Source organism: Lepidochelys kempii, chromosome 5 (assembly GCF_965140265.1).
Source record: "Lepidochelys kempii isolate rLepKem1 chromosome 5, rLepKem1.hap2, whole genome shotgun sequence".
In the NCBI taxonomy this organism is placed as follows: domain Eukaryota; kingdom Metazoa; phylum Chordata; order Testudines; family Cheloniidae; genus Lepidochelys; species Lepidochelys kempii.
This window is the reverse complement of record NC_133260.1, coordinates 40,334,575-40,352,244: the sequence shown is the minus strand read 5'-3', so window position 1 is coordinate 40,352,244 and position 17,670 is coordinate 40,334,575. Positions and strand designations below refer to the sequence as shown.

General features: G+C 38.9%; 2 protein-coding genes across 4 annotated transcripts in view; both read right to left on the bottom strand.

Moving 5' to 3' along the window:
- IPO11 (importin 11) overlaps nucleotides 1–17,670 on the bottom strand; it is a 297,819-nt gene that overhangs the window by 35,850 nt on the left and 244,299 nt on the right. Inside the window, exon 30 of one of the 3 annotated variants that reach the window (XM_073344035.1) lies at nucleotides 2,627–2,711. The exons of the other annotated variants lie outside the window; for them this stretch is intronic. Within the exon in view, the coding sequence (XP_073200136.1) occupies nucleotides 2,708–2,711 (4 nt within the window). The 3' untranslated portion in view covers nucleotides 2,627–2,707. Of the gene's footprint in view, nucleotides 1–2,626; nucleotides 2,712–17,670 lie in introns of those variants that run through there. 3 annotated transcript variants of the gene reach the window in all.
- On the bottom strand, nucleotides 769–2,700 carry LRRC70 (leucine rich repeat containing 70). Its single transcript, XM_073344041.1, has one exon. It carries the CDS (start codon nucleotides 2,698–2,700, stop codon nucleotides 775–777), a length of 1,926 nt encoding a protein of 641 aa, XP_073200142.1. The 3' UTR covers nucleotides 769–774.

The following is a 17,670-nucleotide window of genomic DNA, read 5'->3' as shown; positions in this document are numbered from 1 at the left end:
ATACTGTGGATTCGGATAACTATGATTTTTGGATAGAGAATTTGGATAATTAATTATACTGTATATATTGTTTTAATATACATACTATACACACTGTAACAATTACTCCGAATATTAGCAACGTATATTTTGTATTTAAATACAAATAATGTATAGTTTATTTTGCCTGTTTCTCAGAAGATTTAACCTAATCCAAGTTAAATGAAAAGGAATGCTCATCCCTTTTGTTTTCTGCTCCATTTCAGATAGTCATTTTGAATTACTAGTCACATATTAAGAGACTATCTTCCTAAGAGAACCATTTTCTCACACAAATATTTCAGTTTCATGATGCTGACAACAACAATCACCATCAGTTTTGCTTACTCATTTACAAGCTATTTTATGTTGCTTCTATTAAAAATAATAAATATTTGAAAAGAACAAAACCTTTTAAAAGCATAGTTTTAGCTTCTCACACAGGGTGAACACTCATTTTTAGCTACAGGAGTTATGAATGAAGGATTCCCTCATATGGGGACAGAGTAGAATGAGATTTGTCCATGACACAGATTTAAGATTCAAATGACCATATAGCTATTAAAAGTTAAGAAATTTTGTGACATTTGGAGTAAGAATCATGATATCAGTTCCAAATTATAGCATTTTCTACAAAGCCATCAATCAGTTAACTGAACAGAGAAATTTCAACTATTTTTAAGAGAATTTAATACACTTGATTTCTTGACATTTCAAACCATAATAGATTCAACATCAAAAGTCTAGCTGAGTAAGTTACAATACCGAATGTTCAAACAAGATGACTTGTGCCTGACTTTCAGGCATTGTTCGTTTGATAAGCCTAATTTGGTCCAATTCTGAACTTCTCACTGGATTTTGAGGTAGGGACTGAACTGGGTCAGTTACATTGTATCTACCAGCCTCATAAAAACTGCAGTACTCTATTCCCTTTTCCACTGAGTCTCCCAGCATCTTCAGCTTCTGTCTAAACTGGACGATTTTATAGATTAGAAAAAGGATCACAGCACAAGCCAAAATGAAAAAGGCTAATAAAATGTCAAATGCCTGATTCAGTTTCTCCATCTGCTGTGTACAGATTAGAGATGTTTTTAAGGATACAGATGCAGCATCTGGAGGAAATACACTTTTCTGTTCCATGGTCAAGTTAACTGGCACAATCTGTGCAGCTGTTTGCACTGGTAATACTGATAACACTGTTGTTGCTTCTGATGGATTCCCAGCAGCATATTCTTCATAAAGAAATTGACTGGCAGATGTGGTTGGAGCTCTTCCCCAGAAAGTAACATGTTTAGTTCCAGCGTTTTCCAAACGTACAAGTGTATCATATTTGGTTACCATATGCCATGCCATCACTAAAGTGGTGGTGCTATGATGGATACCTACAGATGCTACACTCCAGGAGGTTTCTGGATTAGTGGTAGTGATAGCACAATTTGTAAATTCGGTCCATTTAACATAATGTAAAGGTCTACCACGCAATCTTGAGGGATTTTGACAATGGATTTTGACAGAGATTGACGAGGATGCTAGCCAATTACGTAGCTCAAGCAGTGTGCAGCTACAGTTCCAAGGGTTGTTATTTGCCTGTAGATGAGTTAGTGAAACCAAAGGCTTGAGCACTTTCGGCTGCAAATAGGTAAGGTTATTATATGCTAGATTTAGAATCTTCAAAGAAGATCCCATTTTTTCAAATGTATTATCACCAATACTAACTATTTTATTCTTGTCTAGTTGCAGGTACATTAAATTATGCAACAAAGTAAAAGTGTTGGAATTTACATGTTCTAAATCATTATGGCTTAAAATTAACTTTTTAAGGTTATCTAATCCAGCAAATCCATTCATGACAATACTTTTTATTTTTGCACTTTTCAAAGACAGATATTCAAGCCTGACAAGTCCTTTAAATGCAAATGGATGTATTGACCCCACAGGGTTGTGAGACAAGAAAAGTCTTTCTAGATTTTTAAGTATTCCAATGGCCTTTGATGGCACGTGTGTTAAATTATTACCTTCAAGGTACAAATACACAAGGTTTCCAAGGTGATGAAATGCTGTATCTGATATCCGTGAAATCTTATTGTTGGCTAGGTTAAGCGTTTGAAGACTAATCATTCCCAAGAAAGTGCCACTTCCAAGGATACTGAGGCGATTTCTTTTAAGTGTTAAGTATCGAACTGAAATAAGACCACTAAATAATCCTCTAGGAACAAAAGATATTTGATTATTCTGAAGGTATAAACAATGAAGATCTGAAAGCCCTTCAAATATTCCTGGATCCAAACGTTTTATGTGATTATTATTTAGATGTAAGTAGCACAGTTCACTAAGTTCAACAAAAGCCTTTGGATGCACATATGAAATGCTGGAATTATCCAAATAGAGCACAGCAAGCTTCTGAAGGCCTGTTAATTCATTTGGAATTACATGCGATATATTATTTCCACTGAGGTATACAAGTACTGTACTTTTTGGAAAGTTCTTTGGAATGCTTGAAAGACCTAAGTTACGACAGTTAACTTGTTTCCCAGTACAGAGCTGGCAGATGGATGGACAGCCAAGTACCTCTTTCTGGAGCAGCAACAAAAGAAAACAGTTAAGGATATGGAGGAATACTCGTGTGCAGGGTACAGAACTTTGAAGTCCACACACATCCCTGTCTTTGGCTTTTCCAGTCATCTCTGACTTAGCTATTAGAGATAAAAAAAATCAAATTTGTAAATATTGCTCATTTAAAGTTCTAAGATTCTATTCGTATAATTTTAAAAAACAGATGCAACTCTTTGTGATATTTTTAATATTCTCAGACAATATGCCATATAAATGAACAAACAGTACTTTTAAATACTGTATTCTACATCTTCTCTCTTTGGACACTAAATAGTTAAACATCATAAAGATTATACTGCTTCTTAGGCAATTACCCTATATTAGAAGGGCACTAAAATAGAGTAAAAGAATGGTAAAATGAATACGCTTGCCAAGCTAGTTGAAATATATTTAATCAGTTATCATTTCAAAGATTTAAAAGCAACTAATTCTGTCATAACAATGGTTTACAGTAAATTCAACACATTGCAAATTCTTTCCCTTATTTTTATATATTTGAAAATGCCTAGTTTTAAAGCTTTACTGGCATTCATAAAGAAATACTTACTGACTTATTTTATACATTGAAACAAGTTTCTTTTCATCCATAACCTTTCATTCCCGTTTTGAATTTTACTTTCAAGTGAGCCCAGTTAAGGTCAAAATATATACAAAAAAAAAAAAAAGTCTTACCGCAAACCACAACTTCATATTATCGGTTGGCTTGTGAGGCAGTTCATTTGATTTACTTACAAGTTTACTTTTTAGACTTGCTATAAGACTTTTGTTAGCAACATTCCGGTTTATCAGAGCACTCACTTTTTGCCCTAGGATTTGCAACTGTTCACTCAGGAAACAGTCTTCCTATAGGCTCTTCCACAGTGAGTGGTTAAAAAGAGGTTACCATGGATACAGGAAATAGTGAGACAGGAAGTCATTTTATCTGTGCTTCTAAAGTATTGTTGGAAAGGAAATCTCAGCTATTTATTTCTAGAAAACCCAGAAATAAATTTACTTGTTGTAGTACATAGCCGTTACAGTTCATACATGCTTACTTTTTAAAAACTGGTGGTGCACAATAAGAGTTGCATGTCAGATGGCTAGGTAGATTTAAATATTACAGAGTAAAACTTATCTATTGTGATAACACACATCGTAATCGTAAAAGTTATTTTCACAAACAGAAAACAAATCATTTTAAGCATTTACACAGTTCACTGACTACAGAGAAAAGTTGTTCCTAATGCAAACAACATAATTAATGTACTCTTACCAAGTAAGAAAGTACTGTCTATAAAAGGGGACTTGGGCTGTGATCTCATCAGGTGTCACAAATTAAGCAAAATCAGGTCTGGTCAGTATTTGGATGGAAGAACAACGAAATCTTAGATTGTGTAGGAAATGGTGTGGTGAGACAATAGAAAGCAATATTTTATCTAAGTCATTTTTTGAACTTGATCCAGCATATCATAACATGCCATTATGTTGCTGGGGGTGTCCGATGCAATTTTCAAAAGCACGCAAGTGACTTTCAATGAGATATGTGCTACTAAATCACTTAGGTGCTTCTGAAAATACTACGCATCATCTTTGGGAGGTATACAAACGGAAGTTGTGAAATCTTGCGATAATTAAAAGATCTTGTGATAATTACTGTTAAACTGGAAATCTCTGCATCCATGTTCCAGCCAAAATTAATGAGACTGCCTAAAATTCTCCCTGCAGCTTCAACTGGAGAAGTTATTCTTGTCCCCTCTTAAAACATAGTTTTGTAGTTATGTATGTAGAATTCATGACATATCTCACATATAACTTTTTATGTTTCAGCAGCAATTCAGTCATCCCTATGATAAGCAGGGCTGGTAGCACCGCCCGATATTAAGGTTGCCTGACACTTCCCACATGATTCAGTTGCTTAAAGCTTTCCCAAACTGCAGTGTTATGGCTGAAATTTTCCATGCTGCATATCTGCCTGACGCTGAACTTTTTTTGGGGAAAAATTCAGTTAAAACAGTTCTGCTATTTCCATGAATGAGGTTAGGGATAAACGCATTGCTTTGTCCATATTAAAACACGCTGGTAACTTTTTCTTTGAGGATATCTAATGTCCCCTTGCTTTGGAACAGGGACTTAAAGTTGGCTGGGGAGGGAGGGCTTTGGCTCAGAGATGTGTGTGTTTGCCATCGCTGTGAAAATCCACTCAAATTTGGCCAAATAATAAATAAGCCTCTGAAAAATATCACTTCACACATGATCTCTGAAGAGTCTGTCCTTATTGAGAATGCATATTACATACAAAAACACTGTGCTAATAACATTAAGGCTGCAAAGTCAAACACTCAAAAGTCAGAAAACTGCCAAAATTAGGTTGCTTGTTGAACCTTAATTTGCTCCTCTGTCAATGTGCATTAAGATAATCTTTATTTACATGATTGTGCGCTATTTTTCTATAGGACTTTGCCTCATTTAGTGCACAAGATGGATAATATTCTCTGAATGGATATCTAGTCACTATTCCATTTTATCCGCCTCATTCAATGTATGTCCCCATGTCTTATTTACTGCATAGTATTTAAAACCTGCACTGAATAAAAAATTATTAAATTTCCTCAGAGGCTTTTCTATGACACCCAGAACCATTCACAAACATTAATGAATTTATCTTTACAACACCTCTCCAATGTAAGATATTATCCCCACTTTACAGATAAGAAATTGAACCATAGGAAGATTAAGAACAATTTTTTCAAGCATCCATTAACTTTGGGAGCCCAACTTGAGAGGCCTAAGGGCCTGATTTTTCAACGCATGCAACATTTTATAAGCATTTTATTCACCTAGAACCATATTGACCCAACATGGGTCATCAGCAGAAATAGGAACTTTAGATCCACAGACCTTTACCATTTGAGCTAACAAGTAGCAGTAGTAAGTTATCTTCTATGTGGCTCAGCTACCAAAGGTGGCTTTGACAGTAAGTTTCACAGCTATTTGCTAAACAGCACCAGAATCAACTCAAGTCAATTGCAGATTCTGGATGTTAGCATGCTCTAGCTATTATAGATCCTTCTGCCTGTTTCTGGCCTCAGACTGCTCCTATCCCTTCCCTGGTTCCTACTTCTTTCCCCCCCTTGACTCCTCACTCCTTTGCATTCTAGTCAGGCTGCTTTCTCCTTTTCCTCCTTGCAGCTAGGAGGGGAGAATTTATAGCATGGAAGAGAGAGTCTCCCTGCTTTCAGTTCTGGCATGTGGCACCACAACTGCTCTTGGCAGCTAGAATGAGCAATTCCAGGAAAAGTCCTGCCCAGTCCCTGAATCTCCAGAACAGACTACACAGTCCCTCTGTGGGGATGTCCTGTCTGCACTCCGGTTATCACACAAAAGTTGTGTGGCAATGGAGGATTCTCAGTGCAGATGAGTCTTTGGAATATAATGCTGCCTACCTCTAACAAACCTCTACAGTGGATGGGCAAACTGTAATTTTTCAGCAAAAACAACAAGGAGTACTTGTAGCACCTTAGAGACTAACAAATTTATTTGGGCATAAGCTTTTGTGGGTTAAAACCCATTTCATCAGATGCATGGAGTGGAAAATACAGTAGGCAGGTATATATACACAGTACCTGAAAAGATGGGAGTTGCCTTACCAAGTGGGGGGTCAGTGCTAATGAGACAATTCAATTAAAGTGGAAGTGGGCTATTCTCAACAGTAGAATACCAAGGGAGGAAAAATCACTTTTGTAGTGGTAATGAGGCCAATGTAATCAGGGTAGTCCATTTCAAACAGCTGACAAGAAGGTGTGAGTAACAGTAGGGGGAAATTAGTATGGGGAAATTAATTTTGGGTAGATTTTCATGGGGACAGCAAAGGGCAAATGCTCAATATCATGGTGAAACCCCCAGACAAATTTCAAGTTTCTGCTCCAATACCTGGATGCACTAAAGCCTCTCAATGAAATGGTTGTTAAAAAAATCAACCAACCAACCAAGCAACCAACCACAACCAAACACAGGCAAAACAACATACTTTTCCCTAACTTTGTTCTCAGAAACCACTGAACCGTCTTTGCTAAAACTTTACAAAAAATCATCCCAAGGCACACATCTGGCAGGGAAAATTTAAGCCCTAAATTTGGCAAGGTTGTAAGCAATTGAACATAATGTCTTATAATGGAAACACCTTAACTACAGGTGTCATAAATATAAAGGGAAGGGTAAACCCCTTTGAAATCCCTCCTGGCCAGGGGAAAGCTCCTCTCACCTGTAAAGGGTTAAGAAGCTAAAGGTAACCTCGCTGGCACCTGACCAAAATGACCAATGAGGAGACAAGATACTTTCAAAAGCTGGGAGGAGGGAGAGAAACAAAGGGTCTGTGTCTGTCTGTAGTCGTCTTGGCCAGGGACAGAACAGGAATGGAGTCTTAGAACTTTTAGTAAGTAATCTAGCTAGGTATGTGTTAGATTATGATTTCTTTAAATGGCTGAGAAAAGAATTGTGCTGAATAGAATAACTATTTCTGTCTGTGTAACTTTTTTGTAACTTAAGGTTTTGCCTAGAGGGGTTCTCTATGTTTTTGAATCTAATTACCCTGTAAGATATCTACCATCCTGATTTTACAGGGGGGATTTCTTTATTTCTATTTACTTCTATTTTTTTATTAAAAGTCTTCTTGTGAAACACTGAATGCTTTTTCATTGTTCTCAGATCCAAGGGTTTGGGTCTGTGGTCACCTATGCAAATTGGTGAGGCTTTTTATCCAACATTTCCCAGGAAAGGGGGAGTGCAAGTGTTGGGAGGATTGTTCATTGTTCTTAAGATCCAAGGGTCTGGGTCTGTAGTCACCTAGGCAAATTGGTGAGGCTTTTTACCAAACCTTGTCCAGGAAGTGGGGTGCAAGGTTTTGGGAAGTATTTTGGGGGGAAGGACGCGTCCAAACAGCTCTTCCCCAGTAACCAGTATTAGTTTGGTGGTGGTAGCGGCCAGTCCAAGGATAACGGGTGTAATATTTTGTACCTTGGGGAAGTTTTGACCTAAGCTGGTAAAGATAAGCTTAGGAGGTTTTTCATGCAGGTCCCCACATCTGTACCCTAGAGTTCAGAGTGGGGGAGGAACCGTGACAACAGGTGTTGCTACCAGCCTCGCCTATAAAAAAAAGGTATTTTTGGCACAAAAATGCTGACATGGAGATAACTTCCAGCCACTTTAAACTCTGCTCCAAACTGCATTATTCATCTCAGTAAGGTTATGCTAAGTATATGTATAGTCAATGTATATACAAGCTTAAAGGGTTGATTTATCATCTTTCCTACATGTTTGCTTCATAAAATTATGGACGTTTCTTTGCAGAAGGTAAATTGGTACAAATTCTTTGTAGAAGGCCAAATTATTTCCATTACTTTAACAGAGTAACATCCTCAGAGATTTTTAACCTGGGATTTTCAACAATCCTTCCCCTCTGTATGAAATTTTGGTTTCCTAAGGTTTGTCACCCTTTTAAATAATCCCAACACTGCAAATGGAACAGATGAAACAGCATTCCAGCTGCACAGAATGTTGCTGACAGATCCTTAGTATGCCCAATCAGTGGGCATTTGTATAGAAGCTTTTGTAGAGTACATAGTAAACACTGAATAACAATGAAGTGGGTTTTAGCCCACGAAAGCTTATGAGCAAATACATTTGTTAGTCTCTAAGGTGCCACAAGTACTCCTCGTTTTTTAATGATTTCTTATGTTTCTTGTCCCTTCAGTGAGCATATAGATCTTTTGCAGCAATTTGTAGTAGTAATGTAGTTTGCCATTTTAGTACAAATTGTCTTTTGTGCTTAATTTCACAGCTGTTGTAACTAAACAACCAGTAGTACCAAAAGTTAATTTCAAACTATTTTTTGGAGAGGATTCAAAAAGTAACTGTCACTTTTTTTGAAACACGGCAATTCCAACATAAATGGAATGTACATGAAAAAGAAGTTAGAATGTCTTGTTAATTCATGGACAGAGCACTGCAAATGTCATGTACACACCAACTGAGTAGTCTGCAAATGATAGTGTGTGGTTGCAACAGCTTGCTCATACACTGTCATTTGCAAGATCTGGGTTTAAAACAACACTACCTATAAAAATAGCCAAAGGCCTACATTTTTCATTTTCACCTTATAAAAGCAGTAATGGCCTTGTAACAGAGTATCTCTTGGACAAATAAATGGCTGGAGCAAACAGGCTGAGGCAAAATGAACTATGCCCACCTAGCCTTTTATCCCAACTAAATGCACCATGGTTTGGTCATTATTGCTGAAGTAATTACTCTGATTTTGCAATCTGTATTTTGGATTTTTTTTCCAGATTTATTTCTCAATTTAGCAAATATTATTTATATAGTGCCATAAATATGCATGATATGTTACTGACAAAAAGTACAATACTTGCCCTGAAAATCTTTCAATCTTGAGTGTTAGTTCTGCAAGCTGTTTTGTAATGACAGATGCTAACACAAATTTCTAGGGAAGCAAAAATTAGAATGTCCAAATCTAGTAGAATAGCGGCAAGGCCATATTCATAAAATGCATGCTGTGCTTCTTTTGTACATTAGAAGCAAACACTGTCTTGTTGTCTTTAAAAGAAAACCATAAATTACTGTCTGAAATTATCTTGTTGTGCATAGGCATAACAATAATTCTATTTTAACATTACAGGTAAAACATAGCTCCTTTTGGGTTTTACTTTCCAAATTCCACTTAAGCACATTGCAGAATTCCCCATCAGAGAGTATAAAGAGTGGGGCAACCCCAACTGTCTCGCAGTTCCTTTGCCTATTACAGAATCCAGGTTTTAAAGGACTTCACAGTAGTGGGAAAGGATGCTGGGTCATTGAATATTTATGGAAAATGCATCTTGAAAAACAGTAATTACTTTAAGGCAATTAACCGTTTCTTCTTTAAGTGCTTGTCCGTATGTATTCCACTCTTGGTAACGCACAAGTAATAACCTAATTTTTAAGAAGGGGGTGCTCAGACTCTAGCGAAATAGTGATTATAAGACAGCTCTGCCAAAGTGGGAATCAGATCTTATTGCCTCTATTAAGGAGTAAAGTTTTGTAAATGTACGTACCAAACCACATATTGCTGTCCTACAGATTTCTAACTTTGCAAAGTTTCAGAGTAGCAGCTGTGTTAGTCTGTATCCGCAAAAGGAAAAGGAGTACTTGTGGCAGCTTAGAGGCTAACAAATTTATTTTAGCATAAGCTTTCGTGAGTGAAGTGAGCTGTAGCTCACGAAAGCTTATGCTCAAATAAATTTGTTAGTTTCTGAGGTGCCACAAGTACTCCTTTTCTTTTTAAGACTGCAAAGTTTCTCAAAGAAGATGGCAAAGCTGCCAAATCCCTGATGGAAAGGGCTGTAATTCTTCATGGTGGGTCTAAGCTAGTTAAATCACAGCATGTCTTAATGCGTGTAGAAATCCAATTAGATAATTTCTGGGTCAGTATAACCTGACTTTTTAACCTATCTGTGTAAACGACAAAGTTCCCAGGGGAGGGAAGCACCCTAAAAGGCCTAGTCCAGTCTACATAAAAAGACAGTGTCTGAAAGGGTGTGCAGTCTGGCTTCCCCCCTTTTGCTGGAATGAGGTTTATGGAAGATGACAAGTAGGTGTAGCAATTGGTTGAGAAGGAAGTCACAACCTACCTTTGGTAAAAATTTTGAATGAGGTGTCAAGTACATAGAGAGGTCCTAATGAAACACAGTGTAGAGAGGTCCTGTGATAAGTGCTTTTATTTCTCCTACCCTTCCAGCAGATGTTATTGTTACTAGGAAATCTGTTTTGATGGATAGGCAGAAAAGGAAATTTGTAGCTAGGAGCTCAGATGGTGAACGCATCAATCTGGTCAGCATTAATATCTCAAGGAAGGGGTGGCTGCCCAAGACTTCATATGCATAAGGCATTTCAGGAATCTAACAAGTGTAGGGTGTGAAAATACTCAATTGCAGGATAGTTAGCTGTATTGCTGCCACGTGGTCCTTTAAGAAGCTCATAACTAGTCCGGAATTGAATAGGTAGTCCTCAATAGCAGGTATTGGAGCCTCAGTCAGAGATAACTGATGTTAGAATTACCAAAATTTATAATGTCAATGAGACCAAAAGAGCTGCTGGAGCAGCTTCATGAACCCTGATGGGATAGAAACCAATTAAGGGAAAGAGACAATATGGAGGCAAAACCCCCTGAAACATGTAATAGAGATTACACAAAGACTGTGGTTTTGAAGGCACTGGAGAGCTATTTAGCACAGACCATAACAGTAGGCAGTGCTGTAATTCAAAGAGCCTAGGATCTCAGGAGTGGGAGATTTAGAAACCTGGGATCAATAACGTCCTGCCATCCATGATTTCATGAAGCTGTGCTCCTCATCTCTTGATTTTTCTCTACAATCCAGGAGAAAAAGAAGGTGGACATTTGTGAATTCTCTCCAAACCATGACAGGAATCAGCTTCTATGCTTCCTGAAACAGGAAGTAAGAAACAGAGATAAGTCCTGAATTGTTCAAAATTTTTGGGAAATATGGGAGGGCACACTGGAACTCAGACTTATCTCTAGTGAAATGGTTTGATCAGAAATGGGGAAGTGCTAAACTTGCACGTAGGAGAATTAGAATTAGTTTCCTCCTATTTCCTACTGGAAATGCCATATTCCAGTATAGTATTTGGATTACCCTGTTTTTCCTGTTTATGGATTGGTGTAGAAGAGACAAAAAATTATGCTTATTAAATTGATATTACTGATTCTTAATACAAAATATCCATGGGTGTAACTGTAAATAAAGAGATCAGTGTTACCAAAAAAGAGTCTTTAAATGTATTATTCCAAAGGAAAAATTTTAGCAACATGCAAAGAAGATTCCAAAAAAATTTCAAAAATGCCTACATGACAGCTTCTCAAGTCCCATTTTCAAAAGCAATTTAGGGCTTGTCTACACAAACATATAGTTTGTGGCAAGATGGGGTGTAAATCAACCCTGCACTGGCCTGCCATGCACTAACTGTCCATGTGGACCTTGCTGATGTACACTAACAGTTCCTTAATATGCTTTAATCTATCCCACTTGGCAATGGGGTAGTAGACATCAGCAAGGTCTACACAGACAGTCAGTGTGCAGCAGGTTAGTATGAAGTAGATTCCCATCCCAGCTTGGCGTGAACTAAGTGTTCATGTAGACAAGCCCTTAGGCATTTAGGAGTCTAAGTCTCATTAAAAGTTAGTGAAATGCCTATAAAAGCCTTCAATATCTTCAGTCTCATTTTATTTTAAAAAATGTATAACATATCTGCAGCATCACAAGAAAAAAAACAACCCTGAAATAATAACCAAGAAGTCACTGAATTATGGTTTTGTGGTTAAGGTGTTGAACTGAGATTCTGGAGATCTGGGTTCAAATCCTGTCTCTGCCACAGGCACCACTGTGGCCCCGAGTAAACCACTTACATCACTCTGTCTCTGTTCCCCATCTGCAAAATGGGGACAATAATGCTTCCTTTCTCTCACCATTTGTTTTGTCTTGTCCATTTACATCGTAAGATCTTTGGGACAAAGACTGTCTTTCACTTTGTACATTCAGCACTGAACACCGTAGGCCCCTGATCTTGGTTGGGACCTCTAGGTGCTACCACAACAGTTATTGTACTGCAATAGTATTTGATGATAATTAATTCCTTAGGAAAGAAGGTGCAAGCGGGGAGAGAACAAAAATGTACCCACCATGAGGTTGGTACACAACTGAAATAGCTGCTTCTCAAAATCTTAGGTCCCTCTCAAGAAACAACATTCATAAATGGCTGAAAACCACACTTTGGTAAATTAAAAAAAAAAATCACAACTTTTAAAAGAATTATCCCAAATAATGTGGCGCTAGATCACTGCATTTCAACTTATTACTGATCTTGTTCTCCAATGGTAATGGAAATGTCAAGTCTTATACGTTAATAAATAACATTTATTTTCAATGCTGTGGTGACTTCCATCTAAATATGCTCACATTACAACTGGATAAAAATTACTAATGTCATTGAATTTTACATGTTAAAAATTAATGTCAGAAGGCATAAACAATGCATATAAATTACTACAATACCTGTTTCAGAGTAGCAGCATTGTTAGTCTGTATCTGCAAAAAGAAAAGGAGTACTTGTGGCACCTTAGAGACTAACCAATTTATTTGAGCATAAGCTTTCGTGAGCTACAGCTCACCTCATCCGATACATGCAGTGGAAAATACAGTGGGGAGATTTTATATACACAGAGAACATGAAACAATGCGTGTTACCATACTCACTATAACAAGAGTGATCAGGTAAGGTGAGCTATTACCATCAGGAGGAAAAAAATACAAAAACAAAAAAAACCCCTTTTGTAGTGATAATCAAGGTGGGCCATTTCCAGCAGTTGACAAGAACGTGCACAGGTTCTTGTCAGCTGCTGGAAATGGCTCACCTTGATTATCACTACAAAAGGTTGTTTTTTTTTCTCTCCTGCTGGTAATAGCTCACTTTACCTGATCACTCTTGTTACAGTGTGCATGGTAACACCCTTTGTTTCATGTTCTCTGTGTATATATAATCTCCCCTCTAAGAAAAGGAGGACTTGTGGCACCTTAGAGACTAACCAATTTATTAGAGCATAAGCTTTCGTGAGCTACAGCTCACTTCCTCAGATGCATATCGTGGAAACTGCAGCAGGCTTTACATATACACAGAGAATATGAAACAATACCTATTCCCACCCCACTGTCCTGCTGGTAATAGCTTATCTAAAGTGATTTCCAGCACAAATCCAGGTTTTCTCACCCTCCACCCCCCCACACAAATTCACTCTCCTGCTGGTGATAGCCCATCCAAAGTGACAACTCTTTACACAATGTGCATGACAATCAAGCTGGGCTATTTCCTGCATAAATCCAGGTTCTCACATCCCCCCCACCCCCATACACACACAAACTCACTCTCCTGCTGGTAATAGCTCATCCAAACTGACCACTCTTCAAGTTAAAATCCAAGTTAAACCAGAACATCTGGGGGGGGGGGGGGGTTTGTAGGAAAAAACAAGAGGAAACAGGCTACCTTGCATAATGACTTAGCCACTCCAAGTCTCTATTTAAGCCTAAATTGATAGTATCCAATTTGCAAATGAATTCCAATTCAGCAGTTTCTCGCTGGAGTCTGGATTTGAAGTTTTTTTGTTTTAAGATAGCGACCTTCATGTCTGGGATCGCGTGACCAGAGAGATTGAAGTGTTCTTCGACTGGTTTATGAATGTTATAATTCTTGACATAAGATATGCATCTGAGGAAGTGAGCTGTAGCTCACGAAAGCTTATGCTCTAATAAATTGGTTAGTCTCTAAGGTGCCACAAGTCCTCCTTTTCTTTTTGCGAATACAGACTAACACGGCTTGTACTCTGAAATCTCCCCACTGTATTTTCTACTGCAAGCATCCGATGAAGTGAGCTGTAGCTCACGAAAGCTTATGCTCAAATAAAGTGTTAGTCTCTAAGGTGCAACAAGTACTCCTTTTATAATACTTGTAAATATTTATACTAAGTCTCAGAGACAGTAATTTGTCAGATTTAAATGAAAAGATTGGTCTACAGATGCAGGCTGTGAATACACAATTGTTGCATCAACTGTAATCTTTCCAAGCCACCTGTATCTTATCTCTACCCGCCAACCTGTGTTAGATTAAAGCTAATATAATTCAGGCTATGAATTTTAACCAATTCAGAGTATCAATTTATGCATAGCAGGAAATTATGCAGTAAATTCAAAACAAGAACTAAATTGATCCACCTCTACCTTATTCAGAAAATAACAACATTAAAGATGGTATCAAAGTGGATTTTAACAGAGAAAGCCAAACCTATAATTATTACAAATTACACTAAACTGCACACAATAGATGAAAAACAATTCATATCGCCACAATTATTCTTTTGAACTTGCAAATTCTGTACTGATCTTTTCCCCTTTGTAAATTTAAGTATGCTAGACAGGAAAAATCACAGTGAAGCTCCTTAACTTGCAGAGCCAACTTTGCTTATGGCAGTGTTTATTTTTCATAAAAGGTAAGAAAAAAGTATGTAACAATGTAAAAATAGTATACAATTGTGGTTTCAGCTGCAATACACTGTCAAGATCTCAGTATAAAATTTAGGGTCAAATTTCAGGGTCTCTATACCATCTTCAATCTCCTGGACCTCTCTGCTGTTGCCACGATCAATCACAACCTCCAAAAAATATTGTCCTTCCTTGGCTTTTGTGACTTAAATCCTCCTACTACTCTGATGATTTGTTCAATGCTTCTTTCAAGATTTTTTTTCCCCCTACTCTCCAGGGGATTGCCAGAGAGATCTCATCAACTCACACAAATTCAACCGCCATCCATCTATATCTGGGGCGGGCAAACTTTTTGGCCTGAGGGCCACATCGGGATATGGAAATTGTCTGGCGGGCCATGAATGCTCATGAAACTGCGGATAGGGGTGTGGGGGGGTGTGAGGGCTCCAGCTAGGGGTTCGGGCTTTGAGGTGGGGTCAGAAATGAGCATTCAGGGTGCGCGACGGGACTCCGGGTTGACCAGGAGGTGAGGGCTCTGGGGTGGGGTTGGGGATGAGGGGTTTAGGGTGGAAGAGAGAGATCAGGGCTGGGGCAGGGGATTGGGGTATGGGGGAGGGGTGTGAGGGCTCCAGCTGGGGGTGCGGTCTCAGGGGTGGGCCAGGGATGAGGAGTTTGGGGTGCAGGAAGGTGCTCCAGGCTGGGACCAATGGGTTTGGAGGGCAGGAGGGGGATCAGGGATGGGGCAGGCTTGTGGGGCGTGGGGTGTGTGAGGGCACTGGCTGGGAGTGCGGGCTCTGGGGATGAGAGGCTTGGGGTACAAAAGGGGGCTCTGGGCTGGGATTGAGGGGTTCAGAGGGCGGGAGGGAGATCAGGGCTGTGGCAGGGGATTGGGTCGTGGGGGGAGAGGGCCCTCAGGGGTGCAGGCTCCGGGCAGCGCCTACTGCAAGCAGCTCCCGGAAGCATGTCCCCTCTCCAGCTCCAAGGTGCGGGCAGGCAGCTCTGCGCGCTGCCCCGTCCACAGGCATCACCCCAGCAGCTCCCATTGGCTGGGACTACGGTAAATGGGAGCTGTGGGGGTGGCAACTGCGGACAGGGCGGTGCGCATGGCCACCTGGCCCTGTCTCCACGTACAACGTAGGAGCACGAGGGGGGGGTCGAGTCAAATCCTGGGAGCCGCATCGAGTGGAGCAAGCTCCCGATCCCACTCCCCAGCTGGGGCTGAGGGCTCTATTAAATGGTCTCTCCCATGAAAAACCCTTCCCACGCAAAATAATTCCAATAATGTATGCGCTCAATCAATTGCAAGAATTTCTGATAATGAACTGAAAAATCTAAAGAAACTGTCACTTTAATTGAGCCAATTTATTTCCAAAAATGCCTCCAAAATCTCGAGACAGTATACTCTAGTGAACAGAGCACGGGATTGGGAGTAAACAGATCTCGTTCTATTCCTGGCTCTATTACTGATCTGCTGCACTCTTGGGGAAGCCACTGCACCCCTCTGTACCTCTGTTTCCCCTCCCTGCCCTTCATTTGTCTGTTCAGACAACAGACTCTTTGAACCTGGAACTGTTGCCTACTATGTAACTGTACAGAGCACAGCCCAATCCTGATTTTGGAGCCTCTAGGTACTGTTGTAACATAAAATAAGCAGCATCCCCTGGAACATTTCCAAATCAACTTTCAATTGGCATATCAGCTCCCCAAATAAAAATATTTCTTCCCATAAATGAAATAAACATTTCTGTACGATATTGGAATATTTGGATTCTTCTATTTATATAATAATAATAATGTTAATTTTTGTGAGATGGACACTCTCACACCATCTCACTGAAAATATAGGACATGAAACAGCTTATGGATAATTTATTTATCATCACTAGCAAACAGTGATTAATCCAAATGGCAAAAAAAAAAAAATAATCTCAACAGTTCTCAGACTTTTTAACAATATTTATATCCAGTTAACAACCTTTCAGAAACTAAAACCACTAGTTAAAAACACAGCAACACTACTAACTGATATTTTTATCCAACATCATAAAATCCATTGCAAAATTATGATGCTATCCTATTAGTTTAATAGAAAATAGTAAATTCCAATTGTAAAAGGAAACCCATAAAAGTAAACCTGTCATTCAAACATGCTAGAAACAATCATAATCACTACTATATACTCTACATGCAGTAACTGTGGAATTAATACACATTTTTTTCCTCCCAAGTAGCAAAATGAACAAGCTCTATCTTCTCAAGCCTTTTTCAAATTTAATCCTAAATCAAATGAACTCACCGAAAGCATCCAAGAAAATGTAAGATTTCGTCACCAGAATCATTAATTAGCAAGGCTCTAAGGTGACTTGGCAAAGTTTGTACCCCAAATTATAATAGCTGTGTACAAAATATCAATTTTTACTAGAAAGTTCTAGCAAGCAATAGTTGCCAAGCAAACTGAGCAGAACAAAACAAGCAGTTATATACAGTAGAATCATAGAATCATAGAATATCAGGGTTGGAAGGGACCCCAGAAGGTCATCTAGTCCAACTCCCTGCTCGAAGCAGGACCAATTCCCAGTTAAATCATCCCAGCCAGGGCTTTGTCAAGCCTGACCTTAAAAACCTCTAAGGAAGGAGATTCTACCACCTCCCTAGGTAACGCATTCCAGTGTTTCACCACCCTCCTAGTGAAAAAGTTTTTTCTAATATCCAATCTAAACCTCCCCCACTGCAACTTGAGACCATTACTCCTCGTTCTGTCATCTGCTACCATTGAGAACAGTCTAGAGCCATCCTCTTTGGAACCCCCTTTCAGGAAGTTGAAAGCAGCTATCAAATCCCCCCTCATTCTTCTCTTCTGCAGGCTAAACAATCCCAGCTCCCTCAGCCTCTCCTCATAACTCATGTGTTCCAGTCCCCTAATAATTTTTGTTGCCCTTCGCTGGACTCTCTCCAAAGTAAA